This window comes from Passer domesticus, chromosome W (assembly GCF_036417665.1).
Source record: "Passer domesticus isolate bPasDom1 chromosome W, bPasDom1.hap1, whole genome shotgun sequence".
Classification (NCBI taxonomy): domain Eukaryota; kingdom Metazoa; phylum Chordata; class Aves; order Passeriformes; family Passeridae; genus Passer; species Passer domesticus.
In genome coordinates this window covers 8,977,915-9,004,181 of record NC_087511.1, presented here as the reverse complement: position 1 = coordinate 9,004,181, position 26,267 = coordinate 8,977,915, and the positions used below count along the sequence as shown (strand labels likewise).

Here is a 26,267-nt window from a genome sequence, read left to right as displayed (position 1 = left end):
AATGTCTGACCGCTTCCTGGGACAAGGGCTTCAGTATATGTAGCGGTTACTCCAGGAGACAAATGTCTTAATAAAGAATGCCCACTCCTTCCTCCTCCTTTCTCTTAACTTTTATTGCTGAGCAGATGTTAATATACTTTTGGTCAGTTGGGATCAGCTATCCTGGCTATGTCCCTTCCAAAGATATTTGCCCACCACCGGCCTACTGTTCTTGGGGGGGTGAAGAGGGGGTATTGTTAGAGAGACAGCCTCAATGACAAAGCACTGGTATGTGATCAACACCTTTCTAGCTACCAATACACAGCACTGTGAGGGCTGCTATGGAGAAAGTTAATTCCTTGTCAGCCAGACCCAATACAAGTGCTTTGAGGACAACTTCCTAGTACAGGTGATAAAGAGCCCAACCAGAGGAGAGGCACTGCAGGACCAGTTGCTTACTAATGCGGAAGAACTTATGGCCTTAACCTGAGACATGAGATTCAGATTAGATATTAAAAAAAAAAATTACTGTTAGGGTGGTGAGGCATTGGAATAGGTTGCCCAGGAAGGTGGTAGAGTCACCATCCCTGGAGGTGTTTAAGAGGCATCTGGATCTGGTGCTGGGTGATATGGTTTAGCGGTTACAGTGGTAGTGTTTGGGTTGACAGCTGGACTTGATCTTAAAAGGTCTCTTCCAACCTTGATGATTCTATGATTCTAAAGTCTCTCTAACTTATTGGAGAGGTCAAGATTGGAGGCAGACTGGGCTGCAGCCATAATGCCCAGATAGAATTCTCAATTTTGAAGGGTACTGGATGGGTAAAACAGTAGTCAGGACCCTAAACCTCATAGAGACAAACTTTCAGCCATTTAGAGCACTATTGCTTGGGATTCCTTGGGAAACTGCCTGTCATGGTTTGACCCTGGCACAATGCCAGGGCCCCCATGAAAGATATATTTCCAAAATGGTTACTGTGAGATGTGACCCGGAAACAGAACAAAGCAGGCTCCAACTTGGGGATGGAGGGAAAAACACAACACGTTATTAATTACAATATCTAAAAAGGAACACACACAAAGCTAAGAATGAAAACCCTCCAAATACATTCCTCCCCCCCCCCCCCCCTCCATTTTCTCCACAGAATGAAATAACACCATAGATTTCCACCCTGTCACCATCTCTCAGGTAATCAACTTCCAGTCCATCACCATCCCTCAAATGATCAACCCTCAAATCCATCAGGGAGAGAGGAGTCCCCCCTTGCACCATAGGCCTCCCCTGGAAACACAACTGAAACCTCTTGTGTTTCTGTGTCACTCGTGGCACCGCCCAGAGAACATCGGCCCTCGTGACTTCTCCCCCCCATGTCCAGTGCTCTCACCACTACACATGGGCCAGGACTGCTTATAGGGTTCCTTGTTTAAGGATGTTCCACCCAGTTCCAAAAGCAGCAGTCTCTCAACTTTGGGACACCAGTCCCCCCCAAATTTACCCCCTGGGGCCGAGGGGCCTCGTGAACAGAGATCTTCCCCTCCACGGAGACAGAGGGCATCCCACACCCTCCTCAGCCATCTCTGTTCACTCCACTGCTTCACTCTTGACTCCAAGGTATTGCCTCCCCCTAAATGCAGTCTCCGGGTCACAGGAAAAAACACGGGTCTGTCCATGGCCATACAAGAAAGAGTCCAGCTCAAGGCCACTCCATCATCTCTTCCCACCTAGGATTCTTCTCACCTCTTCCAACTTTCCTCACACTTGCCCATTTCGTCATGCCTCATCTTTCTCTCATCATTCTGATTCAGGAGGATCAGTATTTGTAAGGTTTCCATTATTCTATCAAGGGGTTAAAATCTTCGCCTCTGTCTGCTGAGAACTCCCACAGCTGCCGGGCACCTTCTCTCGCCGCATCCCGGCTGTGCTGCCAGTACAGTCTCTATCACTCTCTCCGGGGGGGGGGGCTGCCCAAACATCCTAGGTCTCCTCCACCCCTGCACCTTGCAGGGGCTCCGGCTTCCCTCCCCACAGGCTGCATGGCCTCCCCCTCCCCCACCCAGATGCAGCTGGGCAGGGGAGGTGGACAGATTCCACTCACCAATGCTGGATTCCAAAGAGGAAGTTCTCTGGGAATCCTCTGCTTTTAAGCCCTGTGTGTTCTCAGAGGCGTATCCAGGTCCTCAGTGGCCACACCAGGTGCCAATTTCAAATCTGGCCACTGATTGGTTTGACCACGACTTTTCCAGAAACTCACTTCCTGGGCAAACCACAACACTGCCCTCAGCGATAAAGGAGGTGGGAGCTATTTATGTGATGTTTATATCAGATTGCTGCCTTAATTCAAACCACAGGAGTTGTATGACTAGAACAAGTTTCTCCATTCTTTCCCAGCGGCAATGACTTACACTATGACAAACATGCTTGTCAAGTCAGACACAGCCCCACCCTTTCCCAGACAAAAGTACAACTTTTTTATAACTATAGCAAAGCTATTATTTGGAACAGTATTATTTCACATATAAAAATGTGATTAAGTGGAAAAGAAACCCAAACAAACAATTGTAGCAGAAGAGTGGCAGGCACATTGATTTGAGGCATCTGTTACAAGCATTTGTCCCTGGAACAGGTGGCATCCAAAACAACAGGGAGGAATTAACATGAAACATAGAAACACAGAATAGTTTAGGTTGGAATGGATCTTAAAGACCACCATGTTCTACCCCCCTGACATAAACAGGGATACCTTCCACTAGACTAGGTTGCTCCAAGCCCTGTCCAACCTCACCTTGAACACTTCCAGGGATAGGGCAGCCACAGCTTCTCTGGGCAACCCATGCCAGTGTATCACCTCCATCTGAATAAAGAATTTCTTCCTAATATCTAATCTAAACTTGCCCTCTGTCAGTTTAAAACTGTTACCCCTTGTCCTATTATATATTCCCTGATAAATAGCCCCTCCCTTAAACAAATAGTTGTCTCACCTTTTTATAAGAAGAGAGATCTTAACAGGTTCTTTTTAAATCCTTCAAGTTTTCTTTCTTTCAAGCCCCACTTCTACCAGAAAGAAGCCACACAGCTGACACTAGGAAGGAGGGACCTGAGTTTCATTGGGAAAGCAGTTTACCTCACCTCCTGAACACTACTTCTAGCAGAATTTTTTTCAGTGGGAAGTTGAGAGAAGAGAAGCATCATCAGCTTTAGGAATAGAGTCTATCCTTGCTAGCAGCAAAGCACAGAAAGAAAAACTGTAACAATCAAGTTCATAACTGCTACAAGAAGCAGAAAGTAAGTAGGAAAACCCTACATGCAGGACATGAAACATGGTTCTGATGCCTTGCAGTGGCAACTTAGAACAGAGGCTAGACAGAGTTTAAAAAATAAAGTGGGTATTTATTAAGGGCCTTCAATAGATGCACCTTGGGCAGTGCAAAAGCCTTGCAGAGACTACATCCAAGATAGATGACGGTCATGAGTTTCTCAGACGGATATAAGTTTGGTCTATTTGCATATCAGAGGTTAATTCTCCAATTATAACTTTAGGTAATGAAATCATATTGCTCCAGTTTGCTTCCCCCCCCCCCCCATTCACTTTTGTTTATACTTTTCGGGGCCTGAGGCAGAGGGTGTCCTTGGTTCTCAGGCCTGGAAGGATTGTTTTGTCTGACAAAAATGTGATGAGAGCTTACTAACACTCTATATGGAGTTCAGAGTTATACACTAATGCAGTACAGGATCTGAAAAATATAAATGTTAAAAACTTAAGGCATCAGTCCCAGTGTCAACAAGCCTGTCTTCTGCTCCCAATTCTTACCCTGTAGCAGCAGCAGCACCTTTTCCAAACACCAGATACTTAGGTCCTTCCTCTACTTTTCTCACATAGTTTTAGGGAGAAAAAGTGTTCAGGTTCTTTTACTAATTTAAGGATAGAATATGAAATTGGTGTATTTAGCTTACTGATCATGCCAGTCCTGTTTGCTACACTGTTCTACACACAGAGAAATTATATTTCCTTACAAATGCTGTATAATTGCCTCTTAGCTATCAAAAAGCCCATGCAAGAAAGAATACCTTCACCACATCTGTGAGGGAACAAAGCAGTAGCAAGACGTCTGTCCTCAAGTCCCTCTCCCTATTGTTTATGTTTCCATTAAAAGTGTCAAAACAGACATACCTTCTTTTAAAACCTAACTTTCTCAGAGTAACTCTATCTAGCTTTAATGAACTAGGTATGCCAAAATATGGTAGCCACGGCAAGTAGTAAACTACCAAGAAATCAAGTCTGGCTACAACTTTCTAGTCCTGGACCAGCTGCAAGATATGCTGAGAAACAGAGGTCTCTGCTATATTTTGCTATATTCATTGTTGGATTTAAGCTATAAATAAGATTTAAGTGTTTCATTTCTTCAGCATTTTATAATATGCTTGCAGACAGTAAGAGTGCACTGAATTTCACTGCAGCTATACAAATAAGCCCCATAGCTGCCAGCAGGAAATGCATTCAAGTTTTAACTTACATTGCTTGGGTAGGGCTTCTGCCAATCTTCTCAGGCTAGTCAAACTGTCAGCTCCAAGCTGATTTAAGATGCTAGGAAGCATTTCTGTCAGCTGCTTTGTCTCAGCATGGCCAGTGATAGTAAAAGTGTTAGCAGCCAAGGATGCCTGAACTTTAGGGTTATTGAAGTGAATGACTGTTCCTTGGTTGGTGAACATATTTACCTGCAAGGGGAGAAAACAAAAAAAACCCAGTATTTCAAGCAGTTTAGCACGATTTTTCAATTTAACAGGAAACTAGTTCAAGTTCCTAAAGCTCAGTTAAGCACCTATAGATAATTTACAGGCAAGTTTAACATGTTACTTTCAAGGAAATTATGTTTTATACATTTTATACTTCAATATAGAAAAGCATTTCCCCCTTTCAAGCAATTACCTCTTCGATTCCAGAAATATTGTTGACACCCAGCTTCTTCAAAGAAAACTGAAGTTTCTTGTCATCTGCTGTAGCTGTTCTATGGACAACCTTCTTCTTTCTGCGGGCAGTACCCTTTGCAAAAAAAAAAAAAAAAAAAAAATTAATATTTAATTAGTTATTTGCAAACTCTAATTCTTGTGGCCATATAACTACTCTTCAGCCATCTACAAATCAACTTTGTATGCAAAGTTCTATTTCTGTGTTACAGCACACACAACCTCACTCCAACTGTACTTCAACAGTCTTTTCCTTGCTAAAGTAAGCTGTGCTGGTTTTGCATTAATTGATTTGTAGTGTTATAGATACATATTATAATACTGACTTTTCACAAATATTAAAATGGATTTATATGTGTAGTGTTAAAGTAACTTTGATATAGTTTTTATTTCTGTTATTAATTAAGCTTAGACATAGTAGTGAAATAGCTATGCTTGTGTTAAAATGCCTGCTTGGATGGGATAACATCCAATGAACATAGGATGAGGACACCTGCTACAGATATGCCAACTATCAGCACTCACCGTCTGAAGAAAGTATGGACCAAGGCCCAAACTGGAAGTGATAAGGAGAAGGAGGCAAAACCACAGCCAAAAACCACGCATGCTCTAAAAAGGCAGACCTAAGGAGGGGCCATGTAAAATAGTTCCTGGAAGATGTAAACTAGTTTTGGGAAAAGTTTACTATGCATAAGGGTCTATGAATATGCAACAGGCTGATGTAACGGAAAAGGTATTTAAGGGGTATCCCCAAAGATAACAGTGTGGTCTTGGCTGAGTGCCAAGATGCACTTGGCCATAATAACCTTTGCTCTGTGGTCCTTGTCTCCTACTGTCCTTTATTAAACTTTTTAAATTTTCACAGGCGAGTGAAGATGTTTTTCACAGTAGTAAAGAGGGGAAAAACGTCAGCCACAGAAGTTATTCTCTGTGAGGAGCTACTAAGAACTTGCTCCATGCCTGACAAAACCAATCAGTGATTAGTTTTGAATATTAGCTGTGAAAAATGCATATTTTATGATTGGCTTTTTGCAAATATTAAAATGAATATTATATGTGTTATGTTAGAAAGTTATGCTCTATTAATTTTCTTAAGTAGTGTATTAAATATAATTTTAGGTTATAACATAATGCTAAAATAGAAACTATGCTATGTAAGATACTTTTTTTAAAGAGAGGACTTGCACCGAGATAGCAGCCACAGGACACCTAAATCTTTCAGAGTAAAAGAATTTATTGCTCTCTTATCAGAAGAAACTAACTTCTTCCCGCCTTGCTCAGCCCTGAAGACACCGTTAGGATTCAGAGGAAGAAGTTGACACTGACCAGGCAGAATCCTTTGTTTGAATGGAATTTATGCATCATGTATGAGATGTATGAATATGCAACGGGATATTGCTTTTAAGGGTTAATCCTCTGTTAACTGGTGTCCTTTTTCGGGCTTGTGTTGCCCAGAAATAGGTACCCAGACTGTCCATAACTCTTTGTTTTTATTGTCTCATATTGTCCTAATCCAAATTGTCCAATTTTTCATTACTTTCATTATATTACTATTTTTTTAACCATTTTGTTACTATTAAACTTTTAACATTTTAAAAACAAGTGATTGGCGTTTTTCACTGAAGACAATTACTTAATAAAATACTTACTAGGAAAATATTAGAAGACATGCATCAGAAAACCAATTGAGCTACCCAGGTTTTGTGTGATCATTTTTTAAGGAACTATGGGTGCATTGGGATTTTTGGAGTAGCAAAGCAAGTAACTGAAAGATTTATAATTTGCCAAAGGATAAATAAAAAGGTGATGAGAAAAACAACATGAGGAGGTCGTAGGTTAGCTCTTCGACCATTTCAAAGTATCCAAGTAGAAGTTTGGATTTGTCAGGCTCTGGATTTATTTGTAAAAAACTGTTTAATGCAGAAGAAAAAGAATATGCTATATACTGGGTGAGACATCATAAGAAAATAAAATCTTTAAAATATCAAAAGCCCCCCAAGACAAAGCAATAAAAGAAAAAAAAAAAGGGTGAAAGAAAAGGGCTGGGAATAAAAGATTACCTCCTCCGTTCCCGTTTCTTCCCCCACCCGTTCGCGGCTTCACCCCCCCAGCCCCTGTGCTGGCTCCGGCCCCATCAGTGAGTTCGTCTGCCTCGGTCCCAGCTGCCTGGCCCGCAGCCGCTCCGCTGGCTCTGCCGGGGGGGGGGATGGGCATCTGTCCTGCCGCGTGGTCCGTGGTCACCGCACCGACCGCACCGAGGGGGTATCCCGTCTGTCCCATCCCTGGCTGCCCGTATTATTTTAATTATATTGCTATTTTCATAACGATTTTATTACTATTAAACTTTTAAAATTTTAAAAACAAGTGATTGACGTTTTTCACATTAGCAACCTGTTAAACCACCTAAAAGAGCTGAATCCGCCTCTGTGATTGTGAAATACAAAGCTGTGTTTCATGTCAGGTACATACAGGTAACCTGTGTATCTGTGATTGGGATATGTGTAGAAACTGACCATGGGACAGTTATAAAGACAATTCTAATAAACAACTGAGGAAGTAAAGCATGGAAGAAGGCCTTTGAACCTATCCTTTGTTCGCAATTAACCTTTATAAGTCTTAAGTTGATTTAGGAGCATTCGAATTAAAGCTTTAAGGATGTTGCTGTTTGACAGGAACTTTCTGCTTCTAGCTAAAAAGAGTTTTGCAATAATAACCTTTTGAAGTATAATTTTAGACTATTGCTTGTAGTAAGGATCTTTGAAACTATAGCTTTAGAATATATAAAAAGGAAACATGCTTATCTCGACGCCTTAACAAAATATTGAAAAGCAGCTTGAGAAAGGAAGATGAACATCAACTCAAAGACTGATAGTTTTGACCAAGGGAAGCTGGACATCACTGGTATGAGATTTATAGTCCTTGCAATTAAAAGGCGAACCCACATCTGGAATCTGGACCTCACCAGCTGGGAGACTTCTTTCTTCTTTCGGAAGCTGGACCCCACCATCTGGGGATACGATTTTCTGAGATACATCCTGAGAATAACTAAATCACAATAGTGTATAGAATTGTGACGTAAAAAATGGGAATAGAAACTGCTGAGAAAGCTTATGAGTACCCCTATAAATATCTGTAAGCCCCAACTATCGGCGTGCAGTTGGAGGGAAAATTTCCCCCACTGTACCCAGCGCTGTATTGCTCATACTTTACCATATTAATTAATAAATTGATTGCTGCTTGAATATTGGCCTAGTCAAGCTTCTCATTTATAACATGATATACACATTTAAAGACGAACAAAGCCCGAGAATCGCTCTCTTGCTTCGGGCTTTGAAGAGGTAACTGGGTGCCTGTAAGACCGGCCCCGCTCTGCCGCAGCCCACGCGGGCTGGCTGGGCCAGGCCGGGCCCCAGCGGTGGCCTGGCGGGGGGAGGGGAGGCCGTGGGGCCCCGGCCGAGGCTGGGCCGGGTCGCGGCTGCTAACATCTTGCCGATACTGAAGCCTGCCGCCGGTCCGGACCAAGTGGGGGCCTGCCAGGTCTCGGGAGCAGCTCCGGGTCCCCGCCCCCCCCACCCCTCCCCAGCGCGGCCAGGCCAACCCACAGCTCAACTGAAATTCTGCAACTACTGAGTTTCACCAGAAACTACCAGGTAAAGGGAGGGGAAGCCATCAGCCCGCAGCGTGCTACTGCTGAGTCCTAGCTTGGCTCCTGAGATCCTAGCTTCCCCCCAGCGTGGCCCCATAGAATCTTCCAACCATAAACAGCTCTAACCACCGCCCAGCAGAGATCACATAGCCCTCCGCAGGCCCTAGGCGAGATATTAAGTATTTTAGTGCATAGATGAAACCTACAAACATCAATCCTCTCTCGAGTAAGAAAAAAAAAAATTAAGACACATAGAGAACAAAATAAGACATGAAAATCAGTAAAGAAAGAGCCAAGTCCCAGATAAAAAGAAAATGAAGAGATGCATTAGTCTTAAGCTAACATTCTTTTGGTAAAGCCATGGTAATGAACTGTAATACACTAAAATATGCCTTTAATTAATGAAAAAGCATGATGAGAGTGTTCAAACTATAGACATGAGCAAAAGTATCTATGCTAAAGCAAAGCAAGTGTTAAAGTAGCTATGATTTAAATGAGAAGCTTGAACAGAGATGAGTGATGAAGACCCTTTGCCCCCAGAGAAAGAAGAAAAAAACCTCTGTTCCCAGAGATGAAGATGATCTCAAAGATAGAAAAAAAACAACTTTTGCTTTTAAACAGGTCATCCTTAAAATAATACCCCATAAGTTTAATATAACCCATAAAGGCAACTGTGAGAAAGCTGTAAAAGATAAGAAAGACTTCACGACTGCAGATTTCCGGGCGGCTGCTATCCATAAAAATTAAAAGCCACGAGATAACTGTTTCTTGTGGAAAAGTCTCCATAGCATAGTGAAAAAGACTCCTCTCCCTAAGTAAACTAAAGAAAAATTACTTGAACAATAGTAAATGGATTAAAAATACCAAATTTATCTCTTTACACTGTCAGTATGAAGGAAAAGAGGGTGTGATAAATGTTTTGAAGATTTTTTTTCTGATTCTTATTATTCTTTTCGTTCTGTCATTAAAGTTTTCTTTATACCCTTTAAAGTTTGAGCCTGCTTTGCTCTTCTCCTAATTCTTATCTCACAGCAGATAATAAATAAACAATTCTAGTAAATGCCTAGTGATTTAGCCAACATAAAACCCACCACATAAGGTTTGCACATTTGTGAGAAGTGTGAGATTTTAGGATGCAATGCACCACAGAAGCTTTATTTCCTAAGTCTCATGGGGATTCTACAACATCCTACTTAGGAAAGAAAAACTTCAAGTGTATCCTTGTCTGTTACCATAGGCATAAAATTGAAAACTGATCAACTGATTTGGTGACAGATCAACCTCTACAGAAAGATCTATTCAGACATCATTCCTAGGACTAACCCCTAACAATATATTTGATCTTTAAACTTCCGAGTAACTGAATTCTTAATTCAACTGGTTATACATTCATTTCCAGACAGAGCAGTGTAATTCCTGAAAGTATATGTACTGCACAACAGGACGTGTGTGCAAGCGCAACTGCTACAGCAATACTAATGATGACCAGAGTAGTGACAGGCCATGTCTGCACTCCAGTAACTTATACCATTGTTGTAAAGGCGGGGGGGGGGGCGGGCGAAATCAGGTCCACAATGGTCAGGAAAACCTTTGCTGGAATGCCCCTAACCATCAAAAACCTTTGCTGGAATGCCCCTAACCATCAGCTTCCTATTGAAGAATGTACAACAGATTTTAGTCTACCATCCCAGTAAATACAAATTATCTCTCTTTTTTTCTATCCCTTATTCTTTACAGTGTCACACAATATGGAGTTGCATCTGGTTTATGTTAGGGATTACCTAGAGCTGTGAATGCCAACTGTTTAGGTGGAACAAGTTACCTAAAATTAGGATGAACTTCCATTGTTGCTTGTTAAAAATGGCAATGGAATCAGCAAATGCTTGTATCTGCTGTGTCAAAAATAGACGCAAAGAACGGTTTTGAAACTTTCTGACTGAATAGCCAAATAAAGCATCGAAATAAAAGAAGTATAGTAGAGTAAAAGAGATGAGGTAGCAAGATGACTGATGCTTAGAATAAAATAGAGGAAGTTGTGGTAAAGCTAAGAGATATTGCAACAAAGCAACTAAATGCTTATGTATAATAAAAAGCTTGATGCACTTCACAAAATCATGTAGCAGACACCAGTGTAAGGCCTCCCTCCAGACGACCACAAGAAGGAAGGGAAGCCAACAACCACCTGGAAAGATTATGAAATTGCTGATCCCAGCTTATTGATATTTGCTGATTCGGACTAACCAAGCACATTGGAAAATGCTTTGTAGGTTTAAAAACAGTATATATACTTTGCCGAACTTGTAAGTGGTGTGTGCCGTGAGTGGAGCAGTGACTCCCTGGCCACCCAGTGCTGCTTGCTTGCTTTCTTCACAATAAAAGATATAAAAATGAAATTTGGTTTGGCTATTGAAATTTTATATCATTGCTCTACTTCTGACATTTTTGTTCCAAGAAGTTATGAAACAGTTGTGAAAAATAAGTAGCAGTTCTGGCCAGTTTACAGCTGTCTTTGCAGGCTGCAACTTATGTAGCATCATTAGGGTTTAAAGAAATTAGCTTCAAGATTGCTTAAAGGTTACTTAAACTATGTAGGACAGCTTTGAAAATCCAAAATTGGTTCATGACATGAGTAGAAGTTTGGAAAACATCATTTCTCAGCCAAATAAGAATAAAGTTGAACAGCTGATTCTGATACTGAAAAGTCAGAGTTTGTCTCTGGTGCCACAGGGGAAACACTTCCGAGCAGTTTTCAGTAATTTCTGAAGCCCATTAATTTTTTATTAGACAATCTTAAGTTGTAGTCAAATTTTTACTATAAAGAGTCAGAGATGATAAAGCTATCAAAAATATAATTAACAAATAAAAATGAGAAAACCCAAACCACTATTTTTTGTTCCAAATAGACATCTTCATCTGATGGACTTACACATTTGTGTAAAATTTGAAGAACACATATTTTCCCAAAATATTTTATGGACATAATCTTAGAGGTATTTTCAAACTTAAATGATTTTATGAAATATATCTTTTTAAAAAATACTTCTACATAATATTCCAGACTACTCCTTTTTTAGAAAGCAAAACAAGCAAAGCTTAAGTTCCCCTACAGACACAGAGCTCTAGATTTCTTCAGGAAAAAGGTCTGTAAGAATCAACATGACATTTAGCTGTATCAACACTCTACACGAAAATGTCAAATTCCACATAATAAAGAACTACAATTGCCCTCAACCCAAACAGAATATTTATCTTCTTTTTAAGATCTGCAGTCCTGCAATGTTATGAAAATCTTCCATCAGAGGCAATGTGCAAACTTTTCTCACAAGAAAGAAGGAAAAAAACCCAAAACAGTAGTGATAAAGGTTAAAGCCCTCTATAGCCAATACACACATGCTAGTAACATGCACATAATCATCAATATAATACAGCAGTCCTCTGCTTAACTAGCAATCCATATAAAGAATACATAAAATCACCAAGCCAGTTAATTACTGGATTAATCCTGATTTAAAGCTGCTTAAATGTGAGAAATGATACTCATTTCCAAAATTTTAAGGTTTACTAAAACCTTCTCAAAAATACAACAGAAGACTAAAAAGCGAAAATATTATGGTGCCAGGAGCAAAGGATCTTTCCCACCATGTGCTAATCTACACAATGGATGTTCCACCTTCTAACACTTTAGCCCCTCCTAAAGTTCTGTCTATCGACTCTTTGTCTGCTGTTCAGTGGTGGAGTTTACATCCTTAAATTTTGATTGGAGATCAGATGTTGCCATAGTAACAAGCCAACCCTCCCAAATGTCCCAAACCCAGGCCACCCTCTGATAACAACATAAGGGGGGTAAAACATAACTATAACTCCATAAAACTTCTCTTAACATATATACGATATTTGCCTTTTAATTGTGAAAGTCAATCATCGCATTACTTATCTATCACAATCCCCCCTTTTCCTTTTCCACAAGTTATTTGGCTCGAACAATTAAACTCAATGAGTCATACTAGCATCTATTGATGTGGGCAAGGACAGAGGGAACCAAAGGGAAAAAAAAAATCCCCAGTTTTTCCTAGACACCCTTATTCGGAATGAGCAAAAGGACATTACAGAGGTCCAGCATGGCTTTTTACCCCCATCTACCTTGCCTATGGGGTTGCTACCCATAGTAGGTGCATCTTAGTGGTGGGTACAGAGGCAAACTCGTTCTTGCACTCCAGTCTCTTTTGTTGAGGAATTGAAGAGGTCCAGCATGGCCTTTTTGCCTCAACCTTACCATGCCTATGGGGTTGTTACCCACAGCAGGGCTATAGAGTCTTCTTGGTAGTGAACAAAGGGGCCAACCTGGTCTTGCCCTCCTTCCTTTGTCTTATTTTCTTAAGGAAGCTGTCCCATTAGCTTTTATGGCCCACTTGTGTCCCTCCCCTCAACAGATGCTTGCAATTCTCACCTATTAAAACAGTTCTCCAGCTGGCTGGTGGAAGCTTGACTCTACTTTTTGGGCGTCTTGTTGTTTTTCTGGTTGTCTCTTGGTCTCTGCTTGAAAATCAATCTCGTTTCACCCAGCCTGGATATTATAATCCATTCTTTGGGTTCTTCTACTGGGCCTTTAACTCTCTTGGCATGAATCCATCCCCACTCTGCAGTTTGCATGGCCGATTCAGTGATAAGCAGTACCTGGAAGGGACCTTGCCGCTGAGGAGTTAGGGGCTGATCTCTCCATGACTTGATCATCACACAATCCCAGGGGTTAATACTATGGATTCCAAAATCCAGGGTGGTAGTTTGAGGAATTGCCCCTTTATGTCTTAGCCCTTCTAAGGTTTGTGCTATAGACATAACATATTTCTTGGCATTGGTTTCCCCTTCCTCATAGATGGCAACCTTCTGGGGTGAGGTCAGAAAGGGTAACCCAAACATCATTTCATAGGGTGACACCCCCAGATCTGACCGTGGTTGGTTTCTAATTCTTAATAAGGCCAAGGGAAGACATTTTATCCATGACATTTGGGTTTCAATCATTAGCTTAACTAGAGTTCTTTTAAGAGTTTGATTCATTCTCTCAACCCGAACGGAACTCTGTGGACACCATGGAATGTGTAATTCCCATTTTACTCCCAGGGCTTGGACAACTTTCTGCAGTATCTTCGATGTGAAATGAGTTCCCTGGTCTGAATCAATCTTGTTTACCTTCCCATATCAGGGAATGATTGATTCTAGAAGTGTTTTACTCCCAAAATTGGCATTGGCTTTCACCGTGGGTATGGCCTCTACCCGATGAGTCAAGTGATCCACTATCGCTAGCAAAAACTTCCACTGTTGTACCTGGGGAAGCTCAGTAAAGCCTACTTGGATGTTTTGAAAGGGCCGTAGGGCTAGTTCTCGCCCTCCCCTGGGTGTTTTTCTCATGATATTCTTATTTACTGGTTGACATATCACACACTGTTCAATCACCTGCTTAGCTATCCTGAAAATTCTTATGCAGCCCCAGTACCTTAGAAATTGATCACTTAGAGCATGAGTACCTCAATGTGTTGTCCCATGTATGTCTTCTAGCATTTTCCTGGCAAGGGGTTTATTCAATATTTGCCTACCATCTGCTAATCTCCACTTCCCTTTGTTATCTTTCTTGTCTCCTATTTTAATGATTTCTTCCTCTTCTGTCGCACTAAATACTGTGACGTCTTCCATTTCTCCCACTAGGGTTACCACCATCATTAGTTTTTCTGTCCCTGATTCAGCTGCATTTTTAGCTTCTAAATCAGCTAAATTGTTCCCTCGTGTCTCTTGAGTCGCCCCTTTTTGGTGTCCTTCAACATATACCACTGCTACTTCTGGTAATTGTAAGGTTTCAAACATTTTGAGACAGTAGAAATCCATTTTGATTTAGGTGAAATGTACATGTTTGAGTTAAGTCTGTAGCTTGAAAACATAGCTGTTTAGTCTGACTGCCTGTCCTCGTAAAAAGCCTGTGCTCAGAGAAATTGCTACAGCTGAAGGACAAGAAGGATAAGGGGGGCAGACAGAGAGACTGTTATGAAAGATTACGAGAAAGGGCAGCTTCACTCAGGAATTCTCTCTGATAAAGAAGAATTAGCAGCAAATGTCACACGTGAAATCGGTAAAATGAATATGTATAAACCTATTTTGAAATTGCATGCATATATATTTGAGAGGGGGATAAAAAGGGGTCTGGAGTTTCCAGAGGTACGCATGTCATTTTGGGGGAACGATTCCCACATGCGTCCAGCGCTGTAATAAACATACCGGCTTTACAACTTTCACAAAAGTTGTGGAGTTTCTTTCCGCAAATCAACTTCTAAAACAAGTTTTTCGTGAATCAGTCCCTTTCCCTTTGAATTTAATAGGCCACTCTCTTCCCAAATTTGTCCAAAGGTATATACTACCCCAAAAGCATATTTTGAGTCTGTATTTATTGTTCCGCTTTTCTGTGATAATATTTCCAGAGCTCATTTTAGGGCATGCAACTCACATGCTTGGGCTGACCAGTTGGAAGCTAACTTTCCCTTTTCTATGGCTACTAACCCTTCATCCACTATAGCGTACCCCAAAACACGGTGCCCCTGGATTACTCTTAATGATCCATTAATGTACAATTGTTTCCCTGCTTGGAGTGGTTGATCCATTAGGTCCTCTCTTATTCTAGTTTGATAGTTTATAACTTCTAGGCAATTATGTATTAATTCCTCACCTGGTTTTCCATACAAAAACTCTGTAGGGTTGAGTTTGTTACTCACGATTAGCTTTAAATCATTATCTATTAAGATGGCTTCATACTTTAGCACTTGGGAATCAGTGAGCCATTTCTCAGCGTTTTGGCTTAGGATACTTCTTACTCAGTGCGGGGTATATATTCTCAATTTTCCCACAAAAGTTATTTTTTTGCTTTTCTCTACAAGTATGGCAGTTGCTGCCACCACCTGAATGCAGGTTGGCCGCCCCAGGCTGACAGGGTCCAGCAGTATTGATAAATAGGCCACTGGTTACCTGGATCCTCCCCAGTCCTGGGCTAGCACTCCATGAGCTACCCCTTTTTCTATATCTACAAACAGATAGAAGGGTTTGTTTAAGACAGGAAGACTCAGTGCTGGTGCACTGACTAATTTTTGCTTTAAAGCTCCAAATTTTGCTCATCATCTTCATCCCACCTAATCTCTTCTTCTACTAACTTTTCAAACAAGAACCTGATGGCCTGCATGTATCTTTCAATCCATAGCCTACAACATCCTAACAAGCCTAGAAACCTTCTAACTTCCCTCTTAGTTTTTGTCCGTGGGAATGAGACTAACCCCACAATTCTCACAGGGTTCAGTCATCAGCTGCCTTGACAAATCACATGTCCTAGGTATTTTACTTCCCTCTCTACAAATTGGAATTTCCCTTTTGATACCTTTAGTCCTTGGTTCCCAAGAAAGTTTAACAATGCTATGATGGATTCCCAAACTACTTTTTGTTCCCATCCTGAGAGAAGCAAATCATCTACATACTGAATGAGTTTTATCTCAGGTTTGATGGAGAAGAGATGTAGTACTCCCAGGGCTTGACCAAATAGGTTTGGGGATTTGGAAAACCCTTGGGGTAACCTAGTCCACCAAAGCTGTTGTTTCTTCCTGGAATCAGGGTCCTCTCATTCAAAGGCAAATATATCCCTACTTTTTCTCTGCCTGTCGACATGCCCAAAAACAATCTTTTAGGTCTATCACACTAAACCACTGGTGTGATGGGTGGATGTTACTCAATAGTTTATAGGGGTTAGGCACTACTGGGTGTCAATTCACTGTTCATTTGTTTACTTCTCTTAAATCTTGGACAAGGCTGAAAGTCCTATCGGACTTCTTTACTGGTAATATAGGTGTATTATGGGGGGACATACATGGTTCTAAGGTCCCTTCTTCAAGTAGGTCCTGGATCACTGGTTGCAGTCCTCATCTCCCTTCCTGAGAGAGTGGGTATTGTCGTACCCAGACTGGATGGTTCTCATCAACTATTTTTATTACTACCGGTTTCATGTTCAATTTACCTTGATTTTTCGGTTTTGCCCACACCAATTCATGAATTTTCTCCGCATCCTCTTCTCTCAGTTGGAGAAGCTTAACTACCATTTATTTACCCTCCCTCTGGGAGTACTCCAATGTCTAACTGCACCTGTAAATCCCATCTTAATAACTTGCACCCTGCTTCTGGAACTAACAAAACATCCCCAATTCCTATTTTATTTGTTTCTTCAAACTTCCTTTACAACTAAGACTTTGAACCCCTCCCCTTTTGCACCTACTACTTGCACAGTATCTGCACAGTATCTGGACCCTTTTTGCACCCCTTTGAGATTCTACAAACACAAGTTCTTTCAGCCCCTATGTCTACTAGGAATTCAAATTCTTCCTCCTGGGGACCTATTTTTAAAGGTATCAAGGGATCCTGATGGTATTCTGTCCCCAGGAGGTAGAGCCCCTGACACCCCTAATCTTCCGCTTCTCCTTTCTGCTCAGTCTCATAGACCCTCAGGTCCTTTTCCTTCTGGGGGCAATTCTTTCTGATATGCCCATTCTCTTTACAGTAAAAGCAAACTGGTCCTAGGTTCCTCTGTCCCCCAAACTTCCGTCTTTATGTCTAGTCCCAGGGGGCTACATCCCCCCTCCATCTATCTTCCCGCCTTTGGGGTCCCCCCACCCTTACCTGGGTAGTTCTTTACATGCTGGTTTCCTTCCCTAATGGTAGTTACCATTACCTTGGCTTTCACCTTGGCCTTCTCCTCATCTCTCTTTACATACACCCTCTGTGCTTCTCTTAAAAGATCCTCCAACATCCTCGCTTGCTAACCATCTACTTTTTCTAACTTTCACCGTAGATCTGGCTAGGCATGAGTGATGAAATGTATCTTTAGTAAGATCTGTCTGGCCACTGTATCAGAGTCAACCTCTGAATATTGCCTCATATTTTTCCTCAATCTTTGTAACCACTCTGTTGGGGTTTCTTCCCTCTTTTGCTGCTCATCTAAAGCCTTACGGGCATTTTGATTATGTGGAGCTGCCTCTGATAGCTCTTATCATCAAACTTCTATATTCCTCCATGTCTTGGCTTCCCCCAGTGCTGCAGTGGTCCCAATTGGGGCACACTATGGGCATTTTCAGATCCCCAGGAGGTCCTTGCACATGCTCCCTTTCCCATATCTGTATCCCAGCTGCCTGGATCATCTGTCTTTCCTCTGGTGTGAACAGCATGGTCATTATTGACTGCATTTCTTCCCATATATAAATATTGGGCCCCAGAAACTGGTATAGCTGCTCCACTAATCCAATGGGGTCCTCTAATAGTCCTTTTAAATCCTTTTTAAGTATTCTCACGTCAGAGGAACTGAGAGGTACAGTTACAAATCAAATTCCTCCCTACACCCCAGCCAGTGGTACTTCCCTCAGGGGGTACAATTATAATCCTGATGCTTGGCTCCCATCTTCTGATCTGCTTTCCTCCCGTGGTGCTACCCTGTTTCTGGTGTTTTGGCTAGGCCCATCAAGGGGTAGGGGAGGTGCAATTAGAGCTACTGGAGGTGGGGGGTGGGGGGCAAGTGGTCTAACGGGTCCCATTCTTTATGTTCTGCTACCTTAAACACACTCACCTTCAAGGGTGTGGTTTCCCCTTCCCAGCAAGCAACACAGTCACTCTCTTCCTGATTTGTAGCAGTCACAGGGCCTGCAAGACCTCCCTGGCAGTCAGTTGCCTAAGATAAGAAATGCCTAGTCATGATAACTGGACCAAAGAAGCCCCTCTTCCACCTTTGGACCCTTGTTATCTCTCTGTAAGATGATAGATCATATTCGCCTCGACCCTTACTATTGGACTCTTTCCCAAAACCCACATACCCTATATAAACCCCTATTTTTGCGCTGTTCAGCAGAAGAGCTGTCACTGTCACCCTTCACAGAAGCTGCCAATAAAGACACCTCTGTGGAACCTAATACAGCCTTCTCCTCTCTCTCCCTGTGTCTGCTGAGGCCCTTAGCAAGCAAAGAGCTGAAATCACTAAAGAGCTGAATTCACCAAAGAGCTGATCTCTCTTAAGAGCCGAGCTGCTTGCTAAGATTGCCTGTGACTGGGAGCCTGCCTGAGGGACCTGGACAGGTTGTGCTTAGCGGGACTTCACTATCTGGACACCTACGGCAGCCGGGGTCGGACAGACACAGAAAATCCCCTGCCGTAATACTGATTTAATGGTTTCTTAGCTCTTACATACATGTTTAATGCCTGACATTTATCTGATCCATATCTAAGCCAGTATACATGGTTGCTCCTAATTTCCCTTCTGGTCCATGCTACTGCACAGTACTGAATCATTTTGCTCTTGTCCTTATCTCTGGTGTTGGGATCATATTTCTACAGGGCTAGTTTCTTTCCCAGTGGACTATCTGGGGGTATGCCCATTGGTACCTCCTCAATTTCTACTTCTACCCTTGGGGATTCGCTACTCACCCACGATCCCATCCTGACCAGCCGATCACAGGTCTTCCCTCAACAGAGCCCACCTTTCCAACCACAGGCCCTCTCGACAGAACCCGCCTCCCCCAATCAGCCGATTATACACTCTCCCAGCAAGGCCCACCCCCTAAGAAGGGAGAGGGAAAGAAGAAGAAAGAAACCAGGAAAGGAGGAAGGAAAAGGGAAGAGAGAAAGAAAAGGAAAAAAGAAAAAAGAAAAAAAAAACTTTACCTCTTCTGAAAAACACCTACGATCCTGGGGCTTTCATCCCACAGTTGCACTCTGCTCCCTACCCCACCTGGCTCAGTAGTGCTGCCCCCGCTGCGATTCAGTCCTGCAGCTGGCTCCGCCCTGCCACGGTTCAAGGGTGCGCAAACCGCTGCTCCACGCTGAGGGTTTCACCCACTCCTGGGTGACCACCCCCTCCGCTGCAAACCTAGGCGGTCGCCCCTCTTCCAGCCTAGTCCCAGCTGGCTCCAGAAATCACAGTGCTGGCTGCGTACTAGAGTCAGGTGCTGCCCCACGTGGGCTCACTGATTCCCTTTGTGTGTGCTGGCTGGGAACCCGGCCACAGGTCCCCATCCCAGCACAAGCCTGCTGCTCAGGCCAGCACCGGCACCAGTGCCGCTCGGCCCCCCGGGCCACATCCACTGCCACTCGGTCCCCCCTGGTGCCTCCCCCAATTCCGCCACTGGCTACCACCACTCGTCTGGCCCAGGAAACCACAGCTCTGGCCATGCACCAGAGTCAGGCAGTGCCCCATGTGGGCTCACTGACTCCCCCTGTGTGCGCTGGCTCGGTGCTGCAAACCCCTCACAAACCCTTTAATCTCATGCATCCCGCTGACCATGGGGGGAAATCCCCGCTTTCCTCTTCACCACATGTCCCGCCGTTCCCTCCTACTGTCCAATATCCTAAAATTTCAACAGACCAGGATGGGTCTAGTATAGTTGTAGCTATGATATTTTATGGAAAATCCTTTTCTAGGATTTTTCCCCTCCTGAGAGCTGAGGGCCTCAGGAAAGAAATGTAAACAATAACTATCTGCTGCTGTGGAATGCAACAGGTGCATCTTCCATTGGTCCATGTGGATTGTTTTCAATTAGTGACCAATCACAGCCACCTGTGCCAAGTCTGTGAGCAGTCACAGGATTTTGTTATGCATTCTATTCTATTCTTGTTCTTGGTAGCCTTCTGATCATTCTCTCTCTCTCTTCTTTTAGTATAGTATTAATGTAGTATTTAAGTATAATATACAACATAATAAATCAGCCTTCTGAGAAAAATGGAGTCAAGCCTTGTGTCCCCACACTTGGAGCATCCACCACAACATATAGTAATGGCGTGAAGTTTGCTTTCCTATACTCGAATTATGGAGTCATTATCTGGCCAAAGATAGTTATGAGGAGGTTACTCACCCCCCTTCTTCTCTTTTCTTTATCCAGCCTCCTGTTGTCTCTGGGCTTCCAACCTGTGACCACTGGTGGCTCTAGGAGAGTCCGATAAATTCCGCCAAATTTCTGGTGGGGGAGCTCCCCTTTTGAGAACTTCTAGTGCCACTGGGGTGAGGTGTAAATCCCGGGGAGAGCCCCCCTTGTGAGAAATGATACTCACTTTCAAAAATTGAAAAGGTTTATTAAAACCTTCTGAAATATACAACAGAAGACTGAATAGAGAAAATACTATGGTACCGGGAGCAGAGGATCTTTCCCACCATGTGCTCATCCACACAATGGATCTTCCACCTTTTAACCCTTTAAGCCCCTCCCAAAGTTCTGTCTATTGACTCCTTCTCCGCTGTTCAGTGGTGGAGTTTACTTCCTTAAATTTTGATTGGAGGTCAGATGTTGCCATAGTAAAAAGCCGACCCTCCCAAACGTCCGAAACCCAGGCCACCCCCTGATAACAATGCAAGCGGGATAAAACAACTATAAGTCTATAAAACTTCTCTTAACATATATACATAATATTTGCCTTTTAATTGTGAGAATCAACCATCGCATTACTCATCTATCACACTAAATAGCCATTTAAAGGCAAAAAGGTTCAATGCATGAATAAACGCTACTGGAAACTGTCAACAAGAGTTCTGCTGAAAAGAATCACAGAGTAGTTTGGGTTGGAAGAGATCTCAAAGATCATTTAGTTCCAACCCCCTGCTGTGGGCCGGGACACCTTCCACTAGACCAGGTTGCTCCAAGCCCCGTCCAACCTGACCTTGAACACTTCCAGGGATGGGGAAAAGACAACTTCTTGGAGCAACCTGTGCCAATGCCTCACCATGCTCTATCAGGGACCTAAATTATTCAGGCTTTAAACATTTTTATGAAGGAGTTTTGCCCATTATAGCAAAAACTGTATAAAGAAGCTACAACCACAGAAAGCTCCTTGAATAATTTTGGACTGTGAGTTAAGCCACTTAGACAAGATAAAGGGGACATTATAGCTCAATCATCTCTGGTCTAAGGAGAAACAAACAAGGCTGAGGGAAAGGATGCATTCACAAGAAAGCCAAATCCAGCAGCTTTGCTGAGAATCATCTGTCTGGTATTGGGGTGGGGGAGACCACAGCCCACAGAAGTCAGGTTTACACAGACTCCCCCTGAAATGAGGGCAGGGGGGAGGAGGTTTCAGGTGTGTGGTGTAACCTCTGGTCAGAGACACTGAACACCCATCCTCCTTTACACAAACTGGTTCAGCTGTAAAACCCCCAACCGCACAGGCCACATATGTGGGACATTCACATGAAAGGCAGGTGAGAGGGTGTCATAATCCATCATAGGCCCCCAAAGCACTCCCCAGAGGCCTTGCACCACAGGACTTCATGTGATGCAAAATGATGCAACAGATCCAGAGTCTGCTGCAAGAGATTCCCTCCCCTCCCCAGGGGGAGGTACCTGGACATTCCCACCTGGCCTAAGTGTATATTAATCCATCGGATTCTATGCTTTTGGGGGAACCTTCACCACCAAGAAGACCAGCTGGAGAGGATCAATGGAACGTCATTGGGATCCACAGATGGTGATATTTTCCTTATTCTGTCTCTGTCACTCTCTTTCTGTCCCCCCACCTAGTTTCTATTTCTTTCTCTTCGTCTCTCTCTCTCTCTCTCTCTCATATTTAGCATTAAATAAAACTTATACTATTGCCTTTGGCATATGGTCTCATTTGCACCTTAATTCAGGCAGAGGAATTTCTAAATAACTTTAAAACCGGATCATAACACCCTCATAGTGAAGTTTCTTATGTCCAATCTATATCTACCTTCTTTCAGTTTAAAACTGTTGCCCCTTGTCTCATCACTCCATGCCTCTCTGTTCCAGATTGCAAGGTAATGTGTGTATTCTATTTGCCGTCTGTTAGAGGTGTAGCAGTTATCTTCTGTTAATTGGGCAGTTTTCTTTATCTCTTCCACAACCAATCCTCTCTCCAGGGATACATCTGCTGTTAATTGGCCATTGAGTGTCACTGCATAACTGATAAAATTACATCATCCCACTGTGAGATGCTCTTCCCAGGGGGAGGAGCCAAGTATTTAGTCCTGGATATAATCTGAGATTTTGGGACACCAGGACAGTCTTTTTCCCACTGGATTCCAAGAGGAGTAGCTGTCTTCTCCACTGGATTCCCAGAGGAAGACCAGGCCCATCTACAGCACTACCGGACCTTCAGAGGAAAACTCCACCTTTCTACAGGATCACTGCTCCAACAGAACCATACCTGTCACTGCAGGAGGACTGCAGCCACCATCCAATCGGACTGCTACCAACACCCTGACCCACAGGGTGTCAGGTTGTATTCTGACTCTGTCAGCAATTTTTTGTTGATGTTTGTACTATTACATTTGTATTTTTAGTTTTCCTAGTAAAGAACTGCTATTCCTATTACCATATCTTTGCCTAAGAGCCTTTCAATTTCAAAATTATCATTTGGAGGGAGGGGGTTTACATTTTCCTTTCAGGGGAGGCTTCTGCCTTCCTTAGCAGACACCTGTCTTTTCAAACCAAGACACTAAAAAGTCCCTCTCCAACTCTCCTGAAGCCCCTTTAGGCACTGGAAGGGGCTCTAAGGTCTCCCTGAAGCCTTCTCTTCTCTAGGTTTAACAGCTCCAACTCTCTCATCCTGTCACCACAGCAGAGGTGCTCCAGCCCTCAGAGCATCATCATGGCTTCCTCTGGACTTACTCCAACAGGTCCATGTCCTTCTTCTGTTGGGGATGCCAGAGCTGGATGCAGTACTCCAGGTGGGATCTCACAAGAGTGGAGTAGAATTGTCTCCTTTGACCTGCTTGTCACATTTCTTTTGATGCAGCCCAGGATAACGTTGGCTTTCTGGATACCAAGCACACATTGCCAAGTCATGATGACCTTCTCATCAACCATCACCCCCAAGTCTTTCTCCCCAGGGCTGCTCTCAATCCATTCTCTGCCCAGCCTGTACTCATGCTTGGGATTGCCCTGACTCAGGTGCAGGACCTCACACTTGGCCTTGCTGAACTTCATGAGGTTCTCAGGGGCAGATTTTTCAAGTTTGTCCAGGTCCCTCTGGATGGGCTCCCTTCCCTCCAGTGTGTTGACTGCACCACACAGCTAGATGTTGCCAACAAACTTGCTGAGGGTGCACTCAATCCCACTGACCATGTGGCCAACAAAGATGCTAAACAGTGCTGGTCCAAATACTGACCCCTGAGGATGCCACTAGTCACTGCTGTCCCCTTGGACACTGAGCTGTTGACCACAACTCTGAGTATGACCATCCAGCTGATTCCTCATCCACTGAGTGGTCCATCTGTCAAATACATGTCTCTCCAGTTGGGACGAGGATGTCCCGTGGGACAGTGTCAAATGCTTTGCACAAGTCCAAGTAGATTATATCAGTCACTCTTCCCTCATCCACCAACACCGTAACCCCATCATAGAAGGACACCAAATTTGTCAGGCACAATTTGCTTTTAGTGAAGCCATGTTGCCTGTCACAAATCATCCTTATTTTCCATGTGCCTTAGCATAGTTACCAGGAGGATCTGTTCTATGATATTGCTGGGCACCAGATAGGTGAGACTGATGGACCTGTAATTCGGTGTCTTCCTCATTTTCCTTTCTAAAAATATGGGTTATATTTCCCCTTTTGCAGTCAGTGGGAACTTCATTGGACTGCCACAACTTCTCAAATATTATGGATACTGGCTTAGCTGCTTCCTCTGCCAGGTCCCTCAGGACCTGTGGATGCATCTCATCAGGTCACAGGGACTTGTGCACCCTCAGGTTCCTTAAATGGTCTCAAACCTGGTCTTCTCCTAGAGTGGGTGATTCTTCGTTCTCCCAGTCCCTGCATTTACCTTCTACAACTCAGGTGGTGTATTGGTGAAAACTGAGGCAAAAAGGTCATTGAGTACTTCAGCCTTCTCCATGTCTTGGGTAACCAGGTCTCCCATATCCTTCCCGAAAGGGCACACATTTTTCCCTAGTCTTCCTTTTATCACTGATGTACCTATAGATTTTATTGTTACCCTTGACATCCCTGGGCAGATTTAATTTCATCAGTGCTTTAGCTTTCCCAACCTGATCTCTGGCTGCTCAGACAATCTCTCTGTATTCCTCGTAGGCTACCTGTCCCTGCTTACACCCTCTGTGAGCTTCCTTTTTCTGTTTGAGCTTGTCCAGGACCTCCTTGTTCATCCACACAGGCCCCCTGGCATTTTTGCCTGATTTCCTCTTTGTTGGAATGCATTGCTCCTGAGTTTGGAGGAGGTGATCCTTGAATATCAACCAACTTTCTTGGGCCCCTCTTCCCTCCAGGGCCTTATACCATGGCACTCTACCGAGCAGATCCTTGAACTGGCCCAAGTCTGCTCTCCTGAAGCCCAGGGCAGTGAAATTGCTGTGTGCACTCCTTGCTGCCCCAAGGATCTCAAACTCCACCATTTCATGGTCAGGGCAGCCCAGGCTGCCCTTGAGTTTCACATTCCCCACCAGTCCCTCCTTGTTGGTGAGAATAAGGTCCAGCATAGCCCCTCTCCTCATTGGCTCCTCTGACACTTGGAGAAGGAAGTCATCAACCCATTCCAGGAACCTCCTGAATTGCTTGTGCTCTGTTGTGTTGTCCCTCCAACAGGTATCAGGGTGGTTGAAGTCCCCCAAGAGGACCAGGGCTTCTGAATGTGAGACTGTTCCTATCTGTCTGTAGAGGGCCTCACCCACTCAGTCTTCCTGATCAGGTGGCCTGTAGCAGACTCCCACTATAATGTCACTTGTCCCTGCCCTCCCTATAATCCTAACCCATAAACTCTGTCAGCTTCTCATCCATCCCCAGGTGGAGCTCCATGCACTCCATTGACATAAAAGGCAACACTACCTTCTTGTCTACCCTGCCTGTCCTTCCTAAAGGGCCTGTGTCCTTCTATTCAAACACTCATCACAGGAGCCTCCCACCATGTCTCTGTGCTGCCAGTAAGATCATAGCCCTGGAGGCATGTGCGCATCCTGTTTATTCCCCATGTTGCATGTTTGCATAGAGGCATTTAAATTGGGTCCCTGATGAAGCTGATTGACTGGCTGGAATCCTTGGTGCTGCTCTTCAGTTGCTCTCCTGCTGACCTGTGATCCCTCTCCAGGCTTTGGGCATCTCTCCCTGGCCCTGGCATGTAACTAGTAGGAGTGGGATAGACTGAGTTTCCCCTCTCTCGGTAATTTTGGTTTAAAGCCCTCTTCACCAGCTTGGCAAGCCTATGACTGAAAAAGATCCCCTTCTCTGACAGATGGACCCATCAGCCCCCAGCAGACCAGGTTTCTCAAACCAAGTCCTATAGTCTAGGTAGCCAAACCCCCAACTGTGGCACCAGTACTGTAACCATTTGTTGATTTGCCAAATTTGACTAACACTTTCAAACTCCTTCTTTTTGATCAGGAAGACTGATGAAAAAACTACCTACACTCCAGAGTCCTTTACCACTGCTCCCATTGTCTTATTTTAGAATAGCTTGTGTTCTAAATACAAGCCTGTATTGTGTGCACATTTCTCAGGTATCAAAACAAAAAAATTGCTAACAAATTCTTGCCTTAAAACTGAAACCGTAATTAACATGTTTACTAGCATACAACTATACTCAACATACTTTTTTATTTTCAGATTATAAGTAATCACAAAGCTACATAAATTCAGATGTTAAAATAAAAAGGTCTTCCACGCATG

At 43.4% G+C, this 26,267-nt stretch overlaps 1 protein-coding gene across 4 annotated transcripts in view; it reads right to left on the bottom strand.

Annotated features, from left to right (window-relative positions):
• The window catches only part of LOC135288980 (transcription factor BTF3-like), a 35,277-nt gene that overhangs the window by 6,134 nt on the left and 2,876 nt on the right, over positions 1 to 26,267 (bottom strand). For 3 of the 4 annotated variants that reach the window (XM_064402346.1, XM_064402347.1, XM_064402348.1), the window contains exons 3-4: positions 4,902 to 5,015; positions 4,489 to 4,690 (exon numbers count right to left, since the gene is read on the bottom strand). In XM_064402346.1, coding sequence (XP_064258416.1) covers positions 4,489 to 4,690; positions 4,902 to 5,015 — 316 coding nt within the window. Of the gene's footprint in view, positions 1 to 4,488; positions 4,691 to 4,901; positions 5,016 to 18,219; positions 18,322 to 26,267 lie in introns of all 4 variants that reach the window. The other variant, XM_064402345.1, reaches the window with a different exon arrangement.